This window comes from Eurytemora carolleeae, unplaced genomic scaffold, assembly GCF_000591075.1.
Source record: "Eurytemora carolleeae unplaced genomic scaffold, Eaff_2.0 scaffold1355, whole genome shotgun sequence".
NCBI classification, from domain to species: Eukaryota; Metazoa; Arthropoda; class Copepoda; order Calanoida; family Temoridae; genus Eurytemora; species Eurytemora carolleeae.
In genome coordinates, this window is record NW_019397241.1 from 1 (window position 1) to 27,043 (window position 27,043).

At 31.7% G+C, this 27,043-nt stretch overlaps 1 protein-coding gene across 1 annotated transcript; it reads left to right on the top strand.

Moving 5' to 3' along the window:
- Window positions 1-2,089: 2,089 nt before the first annotated feature.
- LOC111712983 (calcium-dependent protein kinase 4) lies at window positions 2,090-25,803 on the top strand. The gene is made up of 10 exons (XM_023487753.1): window positions 2,090-2,157; window positions 13,600-13,724; window positions 15,907-16,029; window positions 16,370-16,464; window positions 20,815-20,907; window positions 21,140-21,219; window positions 23,143-23,217; window positions 23,334-23,404; window positions 23,461-23,536; window positions 25,687-25,803. The coding sequence occupies exons 1-10, from the start codon at window positions 2,109-2,111 to the stop codon at window positions 25,767-25,769; spliced, it is 870 nt and encodes a 289-aa protein (XP_023343521.1). The 5' UTR covers window positions 2,090-2,108; the 3' UTR covers window positions 25,770-25,803.
- Window positions 25,804-27,043: the final 1,240 nt, after the last annotated feature.

The following is a 27,043-nucleotide window of genomic DNA, read 5'->3' on the forward strand; positions in this document are numbered from 1 at the left end:
CTCTATTTAGGGTCAACCAGACATCAGTTGGAAAAGCGATAATCATGACAAGAACAGCAATTTCAATTATTAAATTATTTTCTGAAATCAGTGTTAGAAACGGCCCAAATCACGGTTTGACCTTAGAAATAGTTTGCGGCAATCCAATGCCCTAAATTTATCATTTAAAAACGTAATAATGGCGGAAGACTCAAATGCTGTGGCATTGAAGACCGTCAGATTTTGGCTCACGGCTGCCGGAAGACAAAAAAAAGATAATATGTGACGAGGGAGGGGGTGCAGAGGCGCCATGATCCCCGCAAAAATGACCTCCGAACCTCCGGATTTGCAGAATTACCTCCATGGCCCCGCAAAACTGGTCTCCCAGCCTCCGTGACGTCACCAAGCCTCCCGCTATTCTGTCTCCACGCAGGAAAATGTTGTGACTTATGGCCGCCTGCCTTCCCCCACTCCTCTTGGCGTCCAATTCAATAAAAGTATTTGCTACAAACATATTTGTGGGTTGGAGGTAAAATGGGTGAGGGTTTATGTATAGCATATTCCTGAACTGCACACCAAACTGTGACATTTTTTCTTAAATATTTTTTTCAATGGTTTTAACACTTTTTATGAGAAGATTATCGACAGCCCCTCAAACTTGAATATATTAGATAAAGAGTAAAGTTTAAATTACTATGGGTTTTCACAACTATTGCTTCATTCAGCCAAGACATCCTTTACTGTCACCGAAAAAATATGATGAATAAGTTTATTATAAGATAGATAATTTTTTTTTAAATTTCGACTGAAATTTGACTCAAAACCCTCATGATCTGGTCCCCTTTTTACTTGTTTGATTTTAGAAACCTGATCCTTCACCATGCTTAACAACTTCTTTTACTTAATTTGACGAAGTCGTCATTATTAAGGTTTACAACGAAAGTGGATTTTACTTGCGCGCAAGCGAATTTAATTGCGCGGAAGAAACGCAGCGCACAATACCGTCCAACTTTCTTCCGTTTGTGTTTCAATTTTTTGATGATATCAAATTTAAATTGATTATTGCGCAATTTTGTTCAACAAAAAAAAATTTAAACTTTGGTAGTGGGACATAATAAGATGAACTTCACTAACAATTCAGTCTCAAATAATAAAAAAATTGAATTTAAACTTAATCTTTTATTTTATAATATTTATATGCAAATGCAGCATGATAACCAGAAAACTGTGGCATAGGAAGACAACATTTTAAACTCAAGCAAAACCCATTTAACTGAATAAGTGATTTATTAAGTTACTAATTAAATTTGTTAGCTTCGTAACGACATCAAACGTCTTTCTATACCAAACTTTTCCGGTTCTCACTGTAGCAAGCTATCTAATTTTGATAAACGAACCTTACAATTATAACCATAAAAAAATTCCATTTTAATGTTCATTCAATGTGAACAAATGAAAAATTGTTAATTAGTAGTTTAACCACAAGAAACTTTAATATTTGAAAACTGGTGAAAAGTGATTTTAAAAATCTACAGAGATATTTCCATTCTTGTATCTGCAGCATAAATCTGTAAGTCGCAGTTAAAATTATTGATTCTAAGATAGAAAAGCAACTCCGTTGCACGCAATTTTGCGAATATTTAATTGCTTCCTTATTCGCAATTATAACGCAATTCTGCGCAATGAAAGCGCAAGCGGAAGAAATCATTGAGCGCTTTTCCGCGTAACGGAATTCCAATTGGAAACCCTAGTCTTTATGCATTAATTTAAACAATCTTATGAATCAGACCACTTCTTCTGCGTTTAATCAGGGAACTTTTAAAATAACTAAACGTTATTCATGTTTTGAATGGATAGTTTTATTATTTTCATTAACTTGTTGTTGCAGTGTGACACAATAGGTTAAATAATTGATACTGGTGGGAGGAGACCCAACTTTGCAGTGTATTCTAGACCGTGGACAAATAAATATCTATCAAAAACTGTTTTACGCTTTCAGCACAACACAATTCACTAATTTATATAGATTGTTTCACAATTGTTTATACTTAATGTCAAAATGAATTTCGAATAGTACAAAAATATGAACAAAGCATTAAATATATTCTAGAAGATCTAATAATCATAAGATGGTGTCTGTGATCGCGAAAAATCTTAAGGACAGAAGACAGGATAAAGGTAAACCTTCAAAGGAATATAATAAATCAAATTATTTGAAATATAATACCATCAGGATGCAAAGATATAAGGATTAGAAAATTCCAGTTTATGGCAAAGACTCAATTTCTTTCTAATTTCAAAAAATGGGGGGGGGACTTTATGGCGCAACACCCAAACTATCTCCTTGTAACTTGTTACTATGACGGCCCTGTAAAGATTGCTTTAAAAAGATATTTGAATCTAAGATAAATCCAGAACAATCTTAATTGTTGACCATCGCATGCCGACAGAGAAAAATGTGATTCTACAGAGCCATTTTTGAAATTATTTTATTTTGAGTAACTTTCATTAAACTTTCTACTTGAAATGATGTTTTGGAAATAATATTTAAGATCCTAAGCACTGTTCCAAAACAACCTCAATTAAAAAGATACATTTTTGAAATTTGTAAATAGTACTAAGTTTAACAGTTAAAAATAATATTTATATATTTTCTGTTTTCTACATAGATAAAGATAGAAGACGACATTTTTCCTCTTGACAGATATAAATGTACAGAGATGTTTTAAAGATATTCCTATTATATAGATTACCTAGGTCGGTTGTAAACATTGGCTGTTTTTATGTCATTGAGTACTTGTGGTGTCCATGAGTTCTGTACAGGGTGTCCCAAAAACATGGGAATTCAGTGACGAATTGGATATCGTCTTTGTTATGAATTGGCACTGTAATACCTAATTTCAAAAGCCATAATATTATTATGTCTGCTAGGATTTATGTTACAGTGAAACCCTTAATAATGAATACATCGAAAGAAATGATCAAATGTCGTAATCTTCACTTTCTGATAATGGAATGTCGCAGATATATAGTTTTTTAATTAAATGATTATGTGTAACTCTTTAAAACTGTTCCCGCATATGCATGGCTATTTATTTATTTTCGCAGATGCTGAAATTTACGAAATATAGTATAAAACTCATTGAAAAATTGTCAAGACGACATTTAATAAATTCTTCCGATGTATTCGTTATTAAGGGTTTCACTGTATGAAACAGTAAAAGACTGTAAAGATGTGTCTGTAATGTCTCCGCAAGATGAACAGTGTTGACGGTCAAGTTTACTCTGTTTGTATACTGCAATTTTCTTGTTTTACTAAGTACATCCTTATGCAGTCAAAACATAAACAAACAAAATGTGAACATAGCAGTCGAAATTCTTACAGATTACAGCTTTCTCAGTAGGTATCACTATACTAAATCAAAGAATTATTTAAAAAGACGATATCGAATTCGTCTCTGAATTCCTATGTTTATTGGGACACCCTGTAGAGAGAAATTTAAGTTAGTTTAGTCCTTCTCGTGTCCTTCTTCAGTTCTCGTCAATATGATATATTGCTCAGTGAAATATTGTTGTTATTTTTATTCCCGGAGTTATTTTACACTCTAATATGAAATTTATTAAAACACCAAACCACCCCGCTTATCATTGAAGTACACTTTGACCCCTAGAAGTATGAGTTCGCGGACTGTACAATTCTTGGTGATTTTGTGTACATAAGCTATCATATGTTTATTTATTTATCTATGGTTTTCTATATGATGCAGTGTCTCTAAGATGTACTGAAATCAGTTCATCTTGAGATATGGCCAACCAATAAAAAGTGAGAAAAAAAATTTAGCCTCAAGTTCAATCCGTGTATAGACATTTTATATTTCTTATACACAAGTAGCTGTAAATTAGACTTGAGCTGCTTATAAAATACGAGTTTTAACATTTTTAAAAAGTAATTCTGGGTTGAAAACTGAGGATTAAATACGTGCCCAAGAGTGGTTGGCACGGTTGGTTGGCACGCGATGATTTATTGGTCAACCATTGAAAATATTTTGGATTTATCTTGGTTTCATATACATATTTCTACAGAAAAAAAAGAGTACCTGTGAATAATTTTTACAGGTTAATGATTCAAAACAATCTAAATATCCTATAACTTTTTAAATAATCGAGCTACAGAATTCAAATCATAAAAAAGTAGACAGAGCTGAAAACTTTAGAATGAGATATCCTCAATCCTGAGCTGGGAACTTTTGAATGGTGGATATCAAGATCAATGCTTGATTCACTCTTTTTCTTAATCTCCAGATTAAATAATGCTTGTTCTCCTCTTCATATTTATCTCAGCTCAGAGCTGAAAACTTTAGAATGTGATATCCTTAATCCCGATCTGGAGATTAAATTCATGAGGACAACAAGCAATATTAACTCTGGAGATTAAGAAAAAGAGTGGATTAAGCATTAATCCCGATATCCACCCTTCTAAAGTTCCCAGCTCAGAGCTGAAAACTTTAGAATGGTGGATATCGGGATTAATGCTTAATCCACTCTTTTTCTTAATCTCGAGATTAAATATTGCTTGTTATCCTCTCATTTTTAATCTCCAGATTAATTATCCGATCAGGATTAAGGACATCTCATTCAAAAGTTTTCAGCTCAGATCGCTTAGTCTGAGTATCCAATGTACACACTTTTGATTTTATTCTTAATCCTCTTTTTTGGAAATCCCTACTGTTTAAAAGTTACGTGTGATAACAATTACAGATACAATGCTATATCGATTGAACTAATATCCGATTGAATTAAAGTCAGCTGTTCACAAGCCGGCTTTTAGAGCATTTAAGCAAACATAAATTTAATCATGTTAATAAGAACTTATTAAAAAATATATTTTATCACATTTTAGGACTATCATCATTTTACAGGAGTCTTAACAAACATTAATCCAAAGCTTACATTTATTTAATCGGTGTTTAGTTCAATTGATATGACACAATGAAAAAAACCTGATTTTTTAAAAGTTAAGAGTACATCTTAACATGATACACTGATTGGTTGAATTTATACTTCTTTCTTGGATATCGAATGCGTATTAAAGTAATATCGGGTTTAGTAAAACCAGTGGCCGATTTTAAAGAATTTGAGCGGCGGTTTAAATATAAGCCGCGGCTTAAATATGGTTGGTTCCACTTAAAATTGTATCAAATGTTTCAAGATTTAAGCCGGCGCTAAATTTAAACCGGGGTTTGGCGGATTTAAACCGCGGCTCAAATTCTTTAAATTCCATCTCAGGTTAGATAAACATGTGTCACATGATAATTTAATAAAAAGAAAAAATGCCTTACATTTTTTCGATGTACTTTTTTCATCCCCAGCACCCTATACGTTTGGTATGAGGACTCAAACTTTCAAAAACAAGCTGGTCTTTAAAGTTTGTATACAATGAACTTGCAAAATATTGTATCTCCATCTTCTATTTAAGTCCTTTTCTCGAGGAGGAGGGGGGGGGAGTTGTAGTTGAATATAAATTTTAGACCACTCTCTCTTTTTCATTTTTAATCTTATACAAATTACGCCAAAATTACCCAAAAATAGTGGGAGGCATCATGTTAAATTAGTTTTTAAACATGCAGGATTTTTCTGGTCATAAAGACTTTTTCAAGTTCAAAATGGCGTTCTCTAAATGTTTGCCTTTTTCTTTTTTCCCCACTGCAGAAAATTATCTTAGTGAAATTATAAAAAGAAAGGATATAAGCAACATTTTTCGGAACAGACAAAAAATCCAAAATAATGACGTCGTTAATTTCGTAAAGTTTGCGATCTATTCAGATTAATCGTTTAGATAAATAAAAAGTTGTAGTTTTGCTATGCTAATGAATAACGTTACCAAGAAATCTTTACTCAATTTAATTTAATGTGGAATATCCCCCCCTTTCCCTTAAAAAGATCATTTTTCCCAAGGCTAAATTTTAGTAGAAACTTGAATAATATTATTTTTCAGTGGACAATATTGATTCTCCCCAACTTAAATTAATGTCTAACTTTGTAATAAATAGATTAACAAAACCAAAATAATAAATGGACTTTAATATGCTTTTATTATTCCAAATTTTTCATTCCATCTAAATAATTCTGCGAAGTAAGTACAATAAAAAGAAAAAAGCTTTTTTAAATTATTATATTATTGTAAAGTACATGTAATTATTAGATTTTTGGGGTCTTTATATATGTTTTATTATTTCATTTTATAACTAGGTTTTAACAGAAATGTGATAAATGAAAAAATAGTACCGATGTCGATTGGTTCAAAACGGGATTATGATTTATGCAATTAGTTAGAAAATATTAACAATAAGTTAAATTTTAAGAAGACGATCAAATTTGATAGTTCCAAGATGTCAATAGTTCAGATAACACAGAGAAAAGAAAACCCCCAAACATGTTTGAAGTTACAAATTAACTAATCTAAAACGTATAAGTTAGGTCAGGGATGGAATTTAATGAATTTGAGAACGGTGGTTGAACTACCTACTTGCGCCGGTGCAAATCCTAATTAACATACTCAAATTTAAGATTCATAAGGATTTGAATCGGTGATTCAGGATTTGAATCAGTGCGGTAGTTTAGCGACCTCTCCAAATTATGAAACTTGGTCCCAGTTGCATTATTAGTAAACGATCAATAACTCATAAATTTAGATAAAACATAAGTCTTCTTACTGCAAAAATGTTAGAAGCTCTGCAAAGGAATTGAGTTTTTGCCACAAACTCTGACTTTACAATCCTTATATCTGTCCAACTCAATGTCGTAGACCTTAGATATTTCAAACTATAAATACTCAGATCAAAGAATCTGAACTGGAAATATCAAAGGTTTACACCATCAGGTTGCAAAGATATAGGTATTAGACAATTTTAGTTGGTGGCAAAGACTCAATTCCTTTTTTAAACACTATTGATCACTTGAGAACTCGTAAATAGATTTTTTTAAATAGAACTATGATACAGTAGTAAATTGTAGAAAGGAAACAAAGGATAAAAAACATAAACGGATATTAAAAACAAATCATGTATAAACTGCTGTAGCCTGTATCTATATATAAAGTTGTAATCTCTGTTTGGGTGTCTTGGTGTGCGTTTGTTTGTTTATCCGATCATAACTAAGGAACCTCTGGACTAATTTGCCTCAAAATTTGATTGGGAAACTCAGGAGGACCACGGGAATATTCTTAGCTTGGTTTTGAGATTTGAGTGGGTCGACTTAAACAGACAAAACTTAGTTTCCCGGTAAAATCGTTCAAGTGCAGGTAAATGGCGGGAGTAACTTATAGTGGCAGCGCTGTGTTCCAAGCTCGTCAGTGATATTAAATCAACTCTATTTTCATTTTTATTTTAACCCTATTCCCGCTGGGGGGGGGGTCAATTTGACCCCCCCCTGTAGTTTTTTTTACATAACTCAAAAAGTATTGGTCTGAGGCTGTTGAAATTTTCTGACTTTTCCTACATACCCAAAGCCCTCCCTTTAGGCCTAAAACCGGGCTTTAATACTAACTGCCTGAGTCCTCAGGCACACTGCCTGAATGAATGCTTTTTCCTGTAACAAACTAAATCTTTGTTTTGACCCACTTTCACTTGTCAGATTTTGATAAAATTTAGCTTTTTGGAAAGCCTATGACATAAGGAAACGGATTGCACAAGTTTTGCGAAAAAAAAATTGCAAATTTTTTGCAAACAACCTGTCAAAGGAAATTTGCACATTTTTAGTTTTTCTTGATTAAAAATCAGGTTATTTAAAATTTTGCACACATTTTTGCATATTTGAAATGGCATGGTCAAGGGCTTTTCAAAAATGTATAATTTTTCATTTTTTGGGCAAATTTTTTTTTGCAAACATTTTTACTATATAACTGGATTTTGCGATAAAAAATTCAATTTTTGCAAATTTGCAATTTTTTTTCCAGATTCTAAAAGTAGAGCACAAGAGCTTTCTAATGATGTATCATTTGTCATATTTGGACATCAAACATGGGATTTAGAGGGGGGGGTCAAATTGACCCCCCCCCCCCCAGCGTATCCTGGTTTTCAAGTACCCCAGCGGGGATAGGGTTAAGGTGTGTTTATACTGTAAAACATATATTATTTTTAATTAGGTTGTGTGTTATGTTTTGTTTAGCCTAAACACCACATTTCATTGAAGCATAACAGTAATATACAGTCTAATTAATACAAGGAAAGTAATAAACCCAATAAGTCGATATTCAAGTCTAACCTAACAGAAACCTACATAAGCATATATTCACCAACTTTCTAATATGCTTTAAATTGTTCGAAATGACATCTATTATTACTAATTAATTACCATTTTATTTAGACTTTTCTGCTTTATTGATCTTGAACGTAAAAACTATTTTTTCTCTTTCTATACAATTGTTCAAATTCGAATCTTTTGAACGAATTTCCCAAACACATTATGCTTAAAGTCAATTCAATTGTTACCAATTCTTTTCTAACAACTTTAACACATTACATAACTTTAGGGTCTCACATACAAACCAATTACATTTAATTATTTATTTCAATCCTATATGATTGTTTCATTTTGTTTGTACATAAGCCTTTTTCTAATTTTAACCATTAAGTGTTTAATTATTCGATTTCAAAAGCACCTTTTTGAAAACATCAAATGAGCGTAAATTGTTAGTAACGTATTGCAGTTAGTCCATCATGAACAAAGTTATGCAACATTATTGGTTCGAATTTTTGACCTTGTATTTCCTATAGTTTTCATTTGACGCACAAGCATGATCTTTATTATTAATTATTACTACAGAGTAAATTAATAGGATTAAATCTTATTAAAAGGTCAGGGTTTTCTAAAAAAAACATCCCGATCTCATGGTCGGCAGCATCCAGGTTATCATGACTAGCAACTGATTCAACAAACAATCACACTTTTCTGTGCGTCTTATAGTCATACTTAATATGAAATAAGTATTCTGAAGAAATTTATTTCTTCCGAATTTAAGAAACAATATCAAACTTTTTTAGTTAAAATGAAATGTGAAAGGACCTATAGTGCGTACGCCCCTTGGCATTAAATCCAAGCAGGGTACATATACGTGTTTAAAAAAACTGTTATAAAAAGCAAGTCCATGCCTTAACAATGTTTATAAAAATCAATAAAATTTAAGTTTAAAAAGTTTTGTCAAATTCAAATTATGAAAGTTGATTATTTCATTGAATCCTTTAGAAAATTCGAGTAGTTAATAAAAAATTAAAAACTCAAGTTCTCTCCTCATTGTTTTTATAGAAATATATAATTCAACCGGACTTTTATATTTCTCTTCATCAACCTTGCTCTTTGTATTTTTTACAAGTTGTGTCCATCCATACGGCCATTTTCCTAGACAGGGAGTTTGAATTATTTTTCCTGATTTTGTAATTCAGTTTTTATATATGAAGTTTATACAGTTGTTAAATGCTCTTTGAGAAATGGTTACGGTTCCTTTTACGAGATGCATGTGTATAAGCTAACAGAAAATGTTAGAGGTATTTCTAGACGATTCAGTTCTTTAATTTTTTTTTAAGTCCACTTTATCCATTCTGGTATGTTAATTTCTTTTATTGGACTATAATCATCAGGACCTAATTTAAGGAATTTCAGCTAAATGGTGTCCCACGAAACATGACAGTAGCAAGACGACTTGAAAGTTGTCATAGACATTGAATTTATTTGTGACATTTAACCGTCAACCTGCTTTAACATGTATGATCCCTAAACAAAACACCTCTAAATTCTCCAAGTCCTGGTATTTTTGTACCAAAATGTGGTCTGCCTTTAGCTTTTTGGTGCTGTTGTGGAAGACGATACCTGGCCGCCTAATACAATTTCCACAAAATTCACCAGAATGAGATAAAATGGATAAGAGGCATTGTACTTTGGGTCTAACCTGTGTGATCTTGATATTGACACATCTGAACCCTCTAGTAAAAGTTATAAGAAATATATATACTGGAAGTTACTTTATGCGTTTCATTAGAGATCACCCTCACGTCCTCTATACTGTCAATATTACCTGAGATTTGAAGAATTTCGATAAAATTTCAATTTCTTAAATAAAACGAAAATAGTCTAAATCTGATCGAAATCCTTCATATCTCCGTTATCTCTAACCCATTAATACCAACCAGCTCCCCTGTTGACAGAATTACATGGAATTTTAAGTGATGAATTCTTAAACTGTTTTACAATGAAATTTTTGACAAATTTGACTGAGTATTGCATCTTGAAATATCACAAAGTTGGTTAATGAGTGATTTTAAGATGGATTTAGTATAATGAGTCAGTAATTGAATAATCATTAGACTTTGTAAAGTTTGTCAAAAGTTTCATTGTAAAACAGTTTAAGAATTCAACACACAAAATATTAATCTTAAGTAAAATTTAAAAAATGGTTTGAGTTGTGTTTTTTTTGTGTGACGTGGCTGGATTTTTTAAAATCATGCTTTAAAGGCCCTAAATATACCATATAAAAAAGTAGTTTTGCCCGGAAGAGTCAAATGTAGTGGTACAGAAGGGGAAATAGTGGTGGCTCATGGCTGCCAAAAGAGAAAAAAGCTAATGTGTATCAAGGAAGGGGAAATAATGGTGGCTCATGGCCGCCTGCCTTCCCCCGCTCTTCATACAAAGATAATAAATGGTGGAAGATCTGGACAAAATATTTCTTAAATAACCTGACAGAGGCCTTGGGGAAAAGTACTAAATTCTTTGCTCAAAAGTAGATTACAACTATAAAAACCATCAAGGGCCCTTTTTACCATTAAGACTTATCTCATACACTCTAAAAAATGCAATTTTGGTCTTTAGCATCAGGCATCAAAGTTCTTCTTTCATATTTCAAATTTCTTCTTTCATTACTCAAATTTTGTTAAATATTTTCCAAAATTACAATCTAACAAAACTTGTTAATAGCTTACACATTGTTCTCTCAGCATGTGTCAAACTTTGTTATATGACATCTTTCTTTTGTCATGTGACAGTTTTCTTTCATTGTAATTAGCCGATATTTTAGTTTGTGTAAGATTAAACAAATTTTGATTTATGATCAATCAAACGTTGGACCATCTGCCGGGCTGGCACGGCTTGCACGGCTGGCTGGAGGGGGGGAATCAGCTGACTTTCTAATTAGTGACAGTTTAGTCTGTCAGCCGACAGCGCTTACACCTACGTCAATTCGATCTGGAAATTTGGAGATATCAAAAAGATTTAAAGGGAAACCTCCAAGAAACTGGAAGAACAAAATTAAAACTTGTTTATAAGCATTTGTACACTCTCTCAAACTATAATGCTTGCATTTTCAATGCTTTGCTTGAAAGAGAGTATCAATGCAAAACCAAATCTTCCATAATTCAGACTGCAGAATCTACTTCTACAAGAATCAAATGTTGTCTAAATTGGTGATTAATTGATGCCCAGTTCTTTAAGCTTTGAATTGTAATAAAGTGTATTATAAACAGCAAAACTTATGAGCTGCATGTTACTTTAAATATTTGTATTAAGATCAATTATATTTCTGCCTCATGTCTTTGTATTATAAAAAAATGTGATAAACTTTAAACTTATGATGTTTAAATTTTTGTTTTTATCAATTGCATTTTTGCAAATTTATGCGTTTTAAAAACTAATAAATTGTATAAAAAATTGAAATTTTACATAACAGCCGGAATTATGTAACAAACTTTGAATCTAGTAAAAACAAATATTGAGAGAATAGGTTGTGCCACCTGTAACAACCTCTTTTGACGGGTCAAGATTCAAAGCTGAATACAGAATAATCATATAACAAATGATTACATAGTTGCGCAGTAAGTTGAAGGGACATCCAACAAATTTTGACGCATGCTAATTTTTAAACCGCGCAGTGTTGCTGGTTGAATCGACATAAAATAAAATTTGTGAGATGATAATTATATGTAGGCGCGGCACAGCGAGCGGACAAACACCGGTTTATAGATCATGTAACAAACTTTGAATTAAGGCGACTGAAAATACATTCAACAAAATTTGACGAATGATTCTACTAAGGTGTATTTGAGTCCGGTGCTCTAACAAATTTTGTTAGATGAAAATTTGGAATTTCTTAGAGTGTAGTGGTTACGAAACCTCTAGAACATGCTTAAATAGAGCCTACAGAGTCTAGAGATATTTTAGCTATGACAAAGAATGTAATTGGTGTTGGGTATTTTCCCGAATGACAATTTCCCAAGGGGCAACTTCCCAAATGTGTAATTTCCCAAGCGCAAACTTCCCAAGGGTTAGGTTAGACTTTCTGAGGCGTCGAAGGCTGCAATGGGGGCCGAGCACTGTGGCTAGGTTGGGCTTGGGGGCTAAGCACTGCGGCTAGGCCAGATTTTGGAAGTTGTTGCTTGGGAAATTGCTCAGTTGGAAAGTTTTAACTTGGATAAATACCCCTTGGAAGTATGCCGCTTCGGAAAATGCCTTTGGGAAAGTAACTAACATCAAATGTAAACGAGCTCCAGGAGAAAATTAATGACGTCCAACATAATCATATCATCAGATTGACATTATCTGGTCCGAAAACCAAATCAAGATGGATATAGTGAACTTTAAAAAAAAATTACAGGGCTGAGACGTCTATCTATAAGTATCTCTGATCTTTATTTGCAAGACATAACACACACACCTCATATAACACCTCAGATAATGGAAAAGTAATTGATTATTGACAATCTTAAGAGATTTAATCTTATAAAACATATCTCCCCAGTGTCCATCTGTGTTGAAGCACATAAATGTCATCAACTTTCCCCCTAATATATTATATTAATAATTATATTGTTGAAAAAAAACAAGCAAGAAGGAATTTTAGTATTTTGAATGGAATATTTAAAGTTGGAATAAATTTAATTATGATTTGAATATTGCATGCTGGTAAAATCAAGAAAATCTAGGAAATTGCAATTTGAAGAGGTTTAAAAGTATTTAGGAAAGGGAACATTTAAACGTTGCTTACAAATAAAACACTTTAAGGAGAATTAGTAAATTTTGTATTTTCTAGTATTTTATGGGTTTGTTAGTTTAACTACATTTTGAATACTTCTAAATCTTTAAAACTGGCAATATAATGAAATAATCAAATTAGCTAAACACAGTAATGAAAAATTGGAAAAAATTTGATTTAATAAGTTTAACCAAGACAAATATGTAAACATTGGCAATTACTGGAATTGATTGATTGAATCTGCTCTAATCGGATTCTTTATTTTAATTTAAAAAATTAGACAAGAGAAAATCAATGAAATTATTTTTTTTAATGAAAAAAATTTTAAAGATCTTTATTGTAAACATGCAGCTTAAAATTAAAGAATTTTACTTTTAATAAATCTAAATTACTTTCGACTGTCAGGAAGCTTGAACATATAATGAAGCCTACTCCATAGTGGACTGGTCCTCCTAAACCTCAATTGGAAAATGAAATAAGCCTGCCTTCGTTATATTTAAACCCTACAGCAGTAGGTTACATCATAATACTCCTTTACACCAACCAAGATGGGGGGGGGGTGCTAAATGTGTTGTCTTAATATAATGCATACATTTATTTTGCAGCCTTGACTGAGATTTTCATGAAAGCTGATACTTCCGGTAATGGTAAGATATCAATAGAAGACTACATGGACATATGTGACGAATATGGGATATCTGTATCGGAAGAAGAACTTAAAAATGTTGCGGTATGTAAAACTTTTAGCCTTATTTTGTAAACATCTACACTGAAATCTTTTTTTGTATTGCAGTCTTAAGACGACTAAATACTTCTATTTTGGTCATCCATATTTGAATCTGAACATCTTATTAGTGAAAAAACCTACTGAACAAATTCTGTTTGAATTTTGAAATAGTCTGAAAAGCTAAAAGTAAATATTTTATTGACATTGACTTTTAAAACAAAATGGTAAAATGGTAAAATAGGTATTCAGTATTCACCTTCGTTTTAACGAATAACGGGGTAACTGTTAAAAAGTTTGAGAAGATGTAACTGGATAAATTTGCTTTTCTCATACTTGTGCTAAAAAATTGTAAGAGCTACATTGTTTATTCTGCGCCTGTATCCCAGTTCCATTACTAACCACCCTGAGCTGAAAAATTTAGAATGGAATATCCATAATACCGATTGCTCAATCTGAGTATCCAATTTACACACTTTTGATTTTTTCTTGATCCTTTCTTTTGGATACATCTACTGTATGAAAGTTATGTTTGATAACAATTACAAATACGATTAGGGATGTTAACGTTTTCTTTTTTTGAAAATCGATCGTTTCGTTATAAAAAATGCTACGAAAAATCAAGAACGAAACGATCCTTTTTTAAAAACGATAGTTTTTTAAAAAGTTCGTTTTTTAAAAATGGTCGTTTTTAAAACGATAGCTTTGAAAAATGATCGTTTTTGAAAACGATCGTTTTTCAAATCAATAGTTGTTTTAAAACTCGTTGTTTCACTAACGATCGTGAACGACAACCCTTCGTTAACGATGGTTAGCGACTACCCTTTGTTAACGATCATTAACGACTACCCTTCGTTAACGATCATTAACGAAGAGAGGAAACCAACCTGAAGGGCATCTGTACAAATCATTAAGAAGTTTTTAAGAAAATATCATGAAGTTTAAGATCCCCCACAACTCTTTCACTTCATGTAAGACGACATTCAATAAATTTGCATGACATTTTTTTCCAAAACGATCGTTTTTCAAAAAACGACCGTTTTTTTAAAGTTAGTCCTTTCTTAAATGATCGTTAACTGTCAATAAATTTTTTTTTCAAAAAACGATCGTTTTTTAAAAATAATCGTATAAAAAATGGTCACAAATCGTTTTCATATAAACGATCGTTTTCAAAAACGATCGTTATTCGTTTTCTAAAAGTTTAAAACGAGTAGGTCGTTTTTTAAAACGATCGTTTTTTTTCGAAAACGAAACGATCGTTTTTGAAAACGATTGAAAAACGAAGCAAAAAACGATCGTTTAACGATTGTTTTCAAAAACGATTAACAACCCTAAATACGATGCTATATCGATTGGACTAATATCTGATTGAACTAAAGTCAGCTGTTCACAAGCCGACTATAGAGCATTTAAACAAATATGAATTTAATCATGGTAAACTTATTAAGAACATATTTTATCACATTTGAGAACTATAGTTATTTTAAAAGTTAGTTTTAATAATAGCTTAGTAAAGTCATTGGTTTTAATAAACATTAATCCATGACTTACGTTCGTTCAATCGATCATTAGTTTAATTGATATGACACCATTAACGCTAGAAATGCGCAAAAATTAAAAACCGACTTTTCAAAAGTTATAGAGCGAATTAAACATGACACGTTGATTGGTTGAATTTTAGACTTCTTTCTTGGATATTGAATGTGTATTAACCTAATCTCGGGTTTAGTAAAATTAGGAGATCAAGCATTAATCTCGATATCCACCATTCTAAAGTTTTCAGCTCTGGAGTCACAAATTTGAAAAAAGATTTTTATTTTGAAGACATCCATCCCCATGGAGGCTGGCAGTAACAAAACAATTTCAAAGAAAGGATCCTAGATCCTTAAAAATTATAAAATTTTAAACATGCTTCATTATAAAAAAAATTTTAAAAACCATTAAAAATAAAAAAATAATAAAATAAATGCATCTTTTCTCAATAATCTTGCTTGTTGTTTTAGAGATGCGGTTTTTTCTCAAACCCTTTAGTCAGAGATGACCAAAGTATCATTTTTATAAGGAAGAATGTTAAGCTCTAAAATGTCACTCAATATCTCTAAACCAAAGTTTAATGGATCTAAAACACTTAACCATTGCCTGCAAATCGTGTACTTAATGAAAATCTTGAATATTGTTTTTTTCATAGTTATTGGCTGACACAAATGGCGATGTTGGAAAATCTGATTTTATCGCTTATGTAAAAGGGAGCAAACTTTTCAAAAATTTTGAAAGTGTGGATCCAGAATCTGATTTTCATTGGAATAAGAAGGTTAGATATGGACACTTAGAAGATGTATGTAAAACGTATTTGCTTTATAATTTGATAAAATACACATTCCTATAAAAAAACAATTTTTTGGTATACAACCATTTTTATTGACTCCAGCAAGTCTAAACACTCTTGGGGTGCTCATTGAATCCCACGGGGTTTTAATTTTCATTTTTTCAAATTTTCTGATTGTAAATGATACATCTTAAATAGTTTTTTAAGAAAAGCTTAAGAGTTTTAAAATGTACACATACTTTTTTGGATGTGATCCATTGAATGATGTATGCACTATGAATATACATCATATTTAGTACATGTTTCATGTACTGTTCATTGCAAGATTGATCTCGCCTGGCACTGTTTTGATAAGAACGAAGATGGTTTTATCTCTAAAGTTGAGTTTGGTAGGATGACTAGCAAAAAAAAACTTTCTAGGTAAATATTTCATTGTTTGTTCAGAAAAACATAATTATTACAAAATTCCGATCATTTGTTGTAGTAACATTAAAAATCACACTTACCACCCCACCCAACAACACTTCCAACCCACCCCAAAACACTTACAACCCCACCCCACTCAATTCCTTTCAATACATTTCTTTATGACAATATTGTCTGAGTATTCTAGAAACTTTAAGATATATTCATATCTGTCATCGTTTTTTGTTTAAAACTAATCAAATTAGAAGAAAGAAATAATATAGTAGTGTAGTAAATGCCCTATTCCATAAACTGCTTTCAGACCTTTCGCTGTAATCAATGCGGAGTCTATTCTAACTGTTGTGTATTTACAAATATATGTTACATGTTAAGTTAATACATGTATTTACAAGATTAGCGCAGATATATATCATCGTAGTTAAGCTGATCACAATATGTAGCTAGTCTAATTGCATTACAAGTTTTGCGTAGTTTAGAATAAAAGCATTTATATAAATGCAACATAATTTATCTAGGTATGTTCAAATGTATAGCTATATAATCAAGCACTGTATTTACTACAAATGGGGGGGGGGATTGGAGTTTTCTTGTTTTGCTTCCAGTCTATGATGTCTTCTGCAAATAGAGAATGCATAAACTCCCTCATGTTAAGCTTGTCACTTTTCTTCATAGCCTATGGCTGTTTTGGTTCTTTCTTTGGATTTCTACTAATGGAATGATGTACAAGAACTGGTTATCTAAAAACATTCTTAACACTTCCTCCTTCAATTTTTGGTCTTGGTTTAATATCTGATTTTCATCTATCTTGAGGTTTTCATGAATAAATTTCTTCTTACTCTCTTCTGTAGGATAATCGGATTCCTGCATAGAATTAACATTTCTAAATAACTTTTTCTCCCCTGAAAAATTAAAGATAGTTTCTGGAAGCACTAATTTTCGTTCTGGGTTTTGTTCTTCTGGTAGCATGGATTCTCCTCTCCAACCTCCTTCTATTCTGACTTTCACTAATTTTGCGCTTCCTGCAAAAATAAATACTTTCTCCCCTGACCACAGTTTTCTCTATTTCACTTCTGGTTCTGATATTATTTCCAGTTCCGGTATTACTTCCGGTTCCAGTTTTCTATCCTTTCCAGCATGGAGGAATTATCTGCATGTACCTTTTTTCCCTCTTATCCGGTCTCTTTCCTTTATGCATTAATGGGAAGGGGGAACCTGTCACACCACATGAAAAACATGTGCAAGTAATGCAAGGGGAGAGGAAAGGGTAGTGACTTGCACCCCCCCCCCCCCCCGTGCCCCCAAGAATTCAATAAAGAGAGCTCCGAGAAAAGAAAGCCAGATTATAAGCTAGTTCAAATAAATAGAGGGTTTGGAAAAAAGGGAGATCTTTTAAAAATAGTTCTTCCTTGTAAATTGGCTCAAAACAAGGACATTCCTTTTCTTTTTTCAAAATGTATGAAAGATGTAAAAACAAGAAGAAAAGGAAAAACAAGAAATATAGAAATCTCAAAATATTTTCATCTGCTATCATATAAATATTTTTAAATATTTAAAATTTAATCAAAATAAACTATTTAAGTTAAAAATTTGTTGAACTATGTTCTTCTTTTCTAGAGTTGCCAGCTGTTCGCTGTTGGAATTCTCTACTAAAAAGCCCAACTTACTACTTTATTTAACTTCTCAGTTAGGTCTGCTACTGTTTTATTCCGCCTCCTCCATTTCTTTAATAATTCTGTTTTTCTTTGCATTCTCGTGCATAATGTCCTGTTTTTGAACAATTTACATTCTTGTTTCTTCTGTTACTTCCAGTCTGGTTGTAACTCTAACTTCCGGTGTGGTTGTAAATCTTACTTCCGGTCTGATTGTAACTCTTGTATCTCTTGTTTGGATTCTTCTTATTCAATTCTGCAAATGACACTGGATTCCTTGCACCCTATTCTGCTAACTTCCTACAATCTCTCTTTACATGACCAGCATTCTTGCAAAAGAAACAGCATTGAGTTGACATATTCATAACTTTCCTTTCTATCTAATTCATATGAGACTAAACCAGACATAACATTTAACTCCATATGAACTCCATATAACCTGTTCTCCATATTTCATCTGCATAGTTCTGGGTGGTACAGTCCCATAATCATTGCATTCTTGAACTCTGATAGTGTTTTTTTTTGGCTGGGGCATATGCTTGTATCCATAGCCTTAACTTATCTGTCTAATATTTCCTGGATCTTCATTTCTTAACTGTTTCCTGGCTGTGCATTACTGTTTCCGACCTTCCTCATCTTTTTCCATGTGAGAATTTCTTCCTTATCTTTGAGAAAAAATCTCCTATCACATAACTATCACACAAATCCTTGTCATGTATGGTGCAACATCACTGTCTCTTGTGATACATGACATTAACATCTTTTTTACTGGTTTGTTTGGGATTGTTTGCCATTTATGGTTAGACAAATGGTTTTCTATCTTTTCTCACCAGTTTAACACTTCTTTTGGATCACTACCATATGTCGGGGCTTTTTCTATGAAAGCCAGTACTCTTTTATCAAGACTAGCCTCAAACTTGGCTAGTTTTTTGTATGTATCCGCATTTAATGTCCGGTTTGCAACAGCTGCATCCAGGAATTCCTTAGATCTGTCTTGTGCATCATTAATCTTGGGTTTCCCCAGCATTGCTGTTTCTCTTGTAATGGGATCTTGGCATTCTGGTGTCGAGTTATTTTTCCACATATTCATGTATGACTCCTTTCCTTTCTGCTTCTTTCTTCTTGTATATCTTTTTGCACTGTTAGAACCACCCCATCTCTAGTTCGGTTTCCCACTTCCATTTGTTCCAACCTTTGCAGTATTTGCTTTACGTCTATGCTTTGAGGGTTTGTCATGTTAAGTTCTGTCTCTGATTCATCCTCACTAGGTAGACTAGGGTACAATGATTCAACCATATCCAGTGTGGCTGTTGTTACTTCTTCTGATACAATATCTCCTCGTACTGTTTCTCTTACTACTGCATTAAACCAGGTGCTCACATGGTTCTTCTTGGAGACTTTAGCATTTATCTGTGATTCCTTAGTTCTTGTCGCTACTACCACTTTTGTAGTAAGTGCCCTACTCCATAAACTGCTTTCAGACCCATATCAATCCAGGTACAACTTGTTAGCTATCAATGTCAACAGTCGAGTAAACTATCCATGCCAAACCAATGGGTACAATCTCGTCAGCTATCAATGTCAACACGGACACAAGCTAATAAACTATCAATGCCAAACCAATGGGCACAATCTTGTTAGCTATCAACGTCAACACGGACACAAGCTAATAATCTATCAATGCCAACCAATGGGCACAATCTTGTCAGCTATCAACGTCAACACGGACACAAGCTAATAAACTATCAATGCCAAACCAATGGGCACAATCTTGTTAGCTATCAACATCAACGCGGACACAAGCTAATAAACTATCAATGCCAAACCAATGGGCACAATCTTGTCAGCTATCAATGTCAACACGGACAATATTACTCTCTCGCCGTAATCAATGCAGAGTCTATTTCAACTGATGTGTTACACGTTAAGTGAATATATGTGTTTACAGGATTAGCACAGATATATATCATCAAAGTTAAGCTAATCACAAATACATAGCTAGTCTAATCGCTTTACAAGTTTTGCGTAGTTCAGGATAAACGCATTTATGTTTACAGACAATGTACAACGTAATTTGTCTAGGTATGTTCAAATGTATAGCTATATGATCAGTGTATGTATAGCTATATTACAGTGTTTCATTTTAATTTTTCTTGAGTCTCATCTTTTCTCTTGTTTTTTTTTCTTTTGAACGGTTTTATTTTCAATCTCAATCTCACTTATCACGCTATATTTATTTTTTTAAATACTTTATGTCAGTCTTTCTGGACCAAGCCCTGTTTCTAGGACAGACTAGTGGGCCAATCGCTGCAGCTAGTAGTTCAAATGAACATACCAAAATAGTTCAAATAAACCAAACTTATATATGTTGTAACTTATATGTTTAGTAATTATATGTTTTGTCATTTTATATTTTGTAATTATATCTTATATTTCTGAGGGTTTCCGATGAGACGGTCATGGTGGTCTCCTATCTCCGATAGTACTCCAATGATGATGATTTCTCCCCTGACTTCTTATTTTCTTATTCTCTCCCTAACTTTGTGTTTACTCTTGTAAGCCCTTTCCATTTAATTTAACTTTTTTATCGTTTGTATTTTCCCTTTTCAATGTCATTTTCTTGATCTCACTTGATCCTGTTTTAAACTGCGCAGCTCTATAATCTTATAACTAAGATCAAATGTTTGGTGTTAAGGAAGCAGATAGATTTGATGTATAAAAGAATGGATTTAAATGGTGATGGAAGACTGGACTATGATGAATTTAAAGCTATGATTTTAAAACACAAGTAATTTTTTGTTCACAATTTAATCAAATTAGCCGCAATTCTTATGATGAATTATTATTACAAAGTTTAACATTTTTATTCTTGAAAATTCTGAGGTTTGCCTCAAATTTCTTAACAATATACGTATTAAATCACTTTAGCTTTGTTTTAACCTTTTTGGCATTAAGGCCTGTAAATGCTTTATATTGTCCATTTGGTGATATCATAATTATTCTAAATCTTTTCTTTCAAGAGAACGGAAAGAAGGTTTGATAACGAAAGAAACTGCACTAAAGCATAATAATATAAAACAATTTACTTCCCAAACATTAGGTGAGTGGTTATCTTTAGTGTTATAGGTACTATCTAGTATCTACATATTTAAATAAAAATGCAATATTTTAAATCTTCCCTTTTTGCTGACCAAACACGTGGTTCAGGAGCACAACTGATCAATTTACCAGACTGACGATACTTTTTTTACAAAAAAAAAACTATGAAAGACATTGATTGTTTCAAAAATAAACTTTATGTCGAAATATCAATGTTTTAAAAGCATTTACAAAAAAAATAACGTTGAACTGGATGATTGATTTATCTTATCTTCTAAATCTTAAGATATTTAAAAACATTTGGCTTTTAAATTAAATTTTAAGAAATTAGTCAAAAAGTAATGATCGGTGAAAAGATTCCACTTTATTTTCAAATCTTGCTCTGCTAGAAAGTGCTCACCTTTAATTTAAAGTTTAGTTTAAGCAATATCCTTATTTAAAGAGCAGAGTATTGAGCAATCAGGAATAACTAAATTATCCCTCTTTTGTCAAATGTAATATTAAAATCCGTGGAAGCTTAAAATCTAAAAATTAAATAATTTTTTATGGCGTCAAACCTTACAGAAATCCAACGTATGGACCCGCTTGTATAGCAACATGGTGTATTTTCCGGGAGAACATTTTTTATATTTTTGAAAAATTAAATTATCAGTGTAAAGTAAATATAATTTTCATTAAATCCTTTTATTTAAATGGTAAAACGGAATTTTATGAAATCATATTAGCATTACTGGAGAACTTTTTTTATGCTTTTAAGAATTTTTTCCAAACCTAAAATGTACGTATTAAACTATTTTGCTCCTTTAATGTCTAGGTTATGTTGAAAAAAAATAGAAATTATGATAATGATAATGATATGCTACAATATTTTACAAAAACGTTTAATTTTTTAAAAATATAAAAAAATGTTCTCCCGGAAAATACGCCATGTTGCTATACGTAGCGGGTCCATACGTTGGATTTCTATAAGGTTTGACACCATTTTTTATTGGCTTGATAACATTGAGAAGAAATGATCTGTACATGAGATCAAATTCGCAAATATTTGCATTTGGTTGTATAAAATTGTTTAATGGCGCAAATGCAAAAACAGAAGTCTTATATTCCATTCACAAAAACCTCAATAACCCGGATTTTGGCATACTGATAACTGAACATTTGCGTTTTTTACCTTGTAGCACAGATATCAGGCATTGTTAAAACATTTGTTAGATAGCAATCGAAAGCAATTTTTGCTATCCATTCTAAAACTACCTTCAAATTTACAAGGAGAAATTAGCAGTAAAAATGTGTCTAAAAGTAGTTTTTTTGTGCTGTTCTCTCACTGTGAGGAGGACGTTTCTTTTTCATAAAAACCATCTCAAGAAAATTTCTTGAGAACATAGCATTAGGACTTAGCAGATTAGTTTCGAGGTTTATGGAAACTTATAGGAAGCTGAAACTCCTCAGTACAATAATAAATGATTATCTGTTAAATAAGGCAATATTCTGCTCACAGTAAAATTGAGCTCATTATGAGAAGAGTCTGAATAAATATAAAACAAACAGAAAAGAAGAGTATTGTTATGTTTTCACATATTTCATAATGTGTAGGCCATCTATTTCGTGTTTTTGTTTTGATTTAAAGTAATTTTGAAAAAAAACCTTTTTCTTAACACTGCAAAAATTTGCTCAAAAATGCTAAAATCAAACTGCAGTTCCGTTGAGCACTTTCTAGTTGGACAAATATGATATCTTTCACTGTACTGGAATAGAGATATTCAGCTTATTTTTTTTCAATATTTTTGAATCCTTTAGACAAATGCACAATGATTTAAAAGTCGGAGAGTTTATCTTTACTTATTGTCGATATTGAACAACACAAGTGAAGACAAATTTTAAAGTTCTCATGTTCTTGCCTAGAACTAAAACATTCTATTTTAAGATTCTCGTTTGAAAAAAGAAGACTCGGAGTTTCATGGCAGAGTTCATGACGTCAGAAATAATAAGGCCCAAGAAGGTATGATAAACTTTTAAAACTTGTTTTTTATAGTTGCAACTTACGATATTTATACTTTTGTAGAATATTCTGAAAAAAATACTTGTGCTGTTATTAATATAATATTTTCTGTTCAGAACATCCCTTTATAAAATCCCCTAAGTCAAGTATAGAAGAGAATATTCAACATGAAGAATCACAGTTCCAGGTAAATTTAAAACGATAACTAAAAGTTTTATTGAACATTCCATGTTTACTGTTAAGGTGCCCCGTGAAATATCCACGGATGAAGACATAGATGAAGATATTGAGAACTTTGACGAAAACACCTCAATACAAGGCAGATAACACTTTCAGTTAAAAATATATTGTAAGAACGGGAGCTAGCTATTTCCAAATTCAAAACTAAAGAACGAAAATTTACAGCTTTAAAGTTAAATATAAAGTTTCAGCTAAATTGCCGCTAGTGACTCGTAATTCAGTTCCGTAGCTAGGGGCAGATGAGCAGGAACAAATTAAAAAAACAAAGGGGAAGAAAGAAAGAAAAAAGAGTCTAAAAATAAAATTTTATTTAACGAAAGTAAAAAAGTAAAAATTGAGCGCTTTAAACAAAAAACATTTGGAAATTTTTATCCCTATGAGGACTAGCGATAAAAATCATTAATTCCATTTATTGGATTAAAAATTAACAACTTTAAAACAAATATTTTCTTATATAGAGACAAATTGGAATTGTAGATAAAATTAAGCTAGGTTTAGGGAAAGGTGCTTCTACTCATCATCCAGCTTGCAGGGTTGGGTTTCTGAAAATCTTATTATTAGTTTTTAAGAAAACTGAAAATTTTCCGACAGAACTTTGAGATTTAATAGGCATTTTTATGACATTTCCTAACTGTACAATTTTTATGGGGATATTCACACACAATCAAAATTTGGAAAACATCAATTTAAGGTTTTAATAGATTTTTATAGAGGACGTGAGTCAGACTCTAATAAAACGCATAAATAACTTCCAGTATATATATTTCTTATAACTTATTACTAGAGGGTTCAGAACTAAAGTCAATATCGATATCGCACGTGTAGACTGTAGAGATGATATCAGTACTAATGCCCCGTATCCGTTCTATCTCATTCTGTTGAATCTTGTGGAACTAGTTTAACGCGGCCAGGCATCGTCTTCCACATTTTAACTTAAATCTCAACATAATATCTATTCTCAACAAGGTTTTTTAATATTTTACATTATTTTATGAATCACAGGTATAAATAAAATAGGTTTTTTGATTGGGTGCTAATCGCTTGCAAGGGATAAAAGATGCTTTGAACCAGACAAAATATCAATCTAAAATAAAATAAAATAAGTGCAATAAGTTTAAAACCCTGTTTTTTAAGTCTTGATTTTTTAGGATAATTGAAAAATTCGCATGTGTTGGACCCTCCTAAAGTCAGTTTAACTTTCTAATTTTTGTGCCCCCTAGAAAAATACCTAGCTACGGGCCTGACTTAAATTCAACTTTAAGATGTCAGTTTTAGCTTAGTTAGATTTTTAATACCTGTTCTAAGTTAAATAATGCATGCTCCCTTGACTAACCATGAAGAGATGTGTTCTATTTCTTCTTTTTGAATTCAATCGCGTTCTGGTCTATAATATTAACAATATACAAACCTTATTTTTTACTTTTTTATTTAATACGACTTAAAATTATATCCATTATCAAAACTAATGAATTTCCCAAAAATATCCAAGTTTGATGGCTCACTTTGGAGAATTTCTTTACATTCTTTTGTATGATTCCCCGGAAATCTAAAAGAAATTCTCTGAAATTGTTCCCAGATCAGAGAATTGTTGGGAAACAAATTTTAGAGAATTGGTTTCGAGACATTCTAGAGAATTTCTTAGAAACTTTTCAGGAAAATGTGAAATAATTTCTTCGGACTATTTTTGATTGTTAATTTTTTCAAAATTCCTGAAAAATTATACGGAAAGAAATTAAATCGTTGTCACAAACTCTGATCTTCAAATATTTATATTTTTGCAACCCAAAGTGGTAAACCTTAGGTATTTTAAACCAGAAATTCTTTCAGATAAAAAAATCTAAGTTTGAAATATCAAAAGGTTAAACCACTTATAAGTTGCAAAGTTTGTTGCAAAGAATTAATGAGAATTTCTCCAGATAGTCCCAAGAAATTCTTGGGACGGATTTGGGGGGAGGGACCGCATTGTAGACTTGGAGATTATCTCTGGAATATTTCACCAATTTTTATGAATTTTGGAGGAACAGAATTAGAGACTTAGTTTAAGAAATTCCTGAGAATTTCTTCGGAGTTTTTCTCAAGGTTTGGCATATAAGTCAAATTATCCGGAAATAAAGAAAACAGACGATTCAAACGCAAAAGAAAGCAGTAGTATGTTAAACACGTTTATGTTTTTAGCAAACTGTACGCATACATGATTACAATATTTCGCAACAAAAAAATTTGTTTTAGAGGAACTTGATTTACGAGACAAGAGCACGGAAGAAAATGCTTTGGATCTAGATAAAACTGAAAGATTTCTTGTGAGAATTTAGAATTCTAATCAAATAAATTTAGTCTCAATATGAATATACACTTTATTATAAAAAGATATTTCAACAAATAAATAAATAATTTTACTAAAAATAGGGTTTTATTTTAAAGTGAATTTCTTTGTGTGATATGTAAATAATTGATTTACAATCAATCCAAATTAAACTGTTTTCCATACGTATATGAACATGTAAAGAATTTCTGTGCGGTTGCCTTGAAAAATATTTAGTAGTTAAAGGGAATGACCGGCAATGTGTGGTAGTTGAACTGAGAATGTAGCACGGCGAAAAAAAATTTTTGGATTCATTTGAGACAGATGAAACGTTTTAATGATGTATAATTACTGAGTTTGAGCGCAAAGTCGACGTTCAAAATCATACATTTGGGTGGTTACTTTTCGAGACTCGATTTTTTTAATTATTAAAGAACGACGTCGAAAAATGTTTCGAAAATTCTACAGTAAACTAATTAGATGGTATAGCAATATTTTATCTTCTATGCTAGAATCAATTACTTCTTTTTCGTCATTATATTGAAATTCTTATTCTTTACGAATTTGTTCACAGATTTCAACAAATTCTTCAAATGTCGTCTTTTCAATGAAAATTCTGGAAAATCTACAAAAACGTTTTTGAACAAAGAGACATTACAGAAACCAATAACTAAATAAGATTACGTATTTCCGATGATAAAGTTGATTTTATTTACTCATCCTGTTCCTAAACAACTAGTTTCTGGAATTGTAATCGATAGAACCCATTAATCATTACAGAAATAACATTTCAATAACATGTTGCTATAGTATTTATGGGATATACTGACCTAAATAACAACCACCAACCCTTATTGCCATATGGCATATCTAGCATAAAAGAACATACATATAAGGCGCATTATGAAAATAAATCAGAATTACTTCCTTTTTACAATGTTTTTTTTAGTTCTGAAAGAAATTTTTATTTAAATTGTATTTTGGTCATAATTTTGTTTGATATTTTCGTTAGTGAAATATTTGCAGTTTTTTGATTTACTACAACATTAAACAATGAAAAATAATCATAAAAATACATGTCAACAGGAACTTTAATTTCGTATGCGTTTTTATTCTATTTAAAATGTTGATAAATTGAAAACGTAGATTTTTGTCCTGTCATTAAACACGATTTGAAAATTCAAATATAAAACTGAAATGGAGTGTCCGCGAAAAATAAAAGAGGGTATAGATCGTTACCAGGGAGTAAGGAATAGAAGGGAGAGACAACTGACGCGGTTCGCC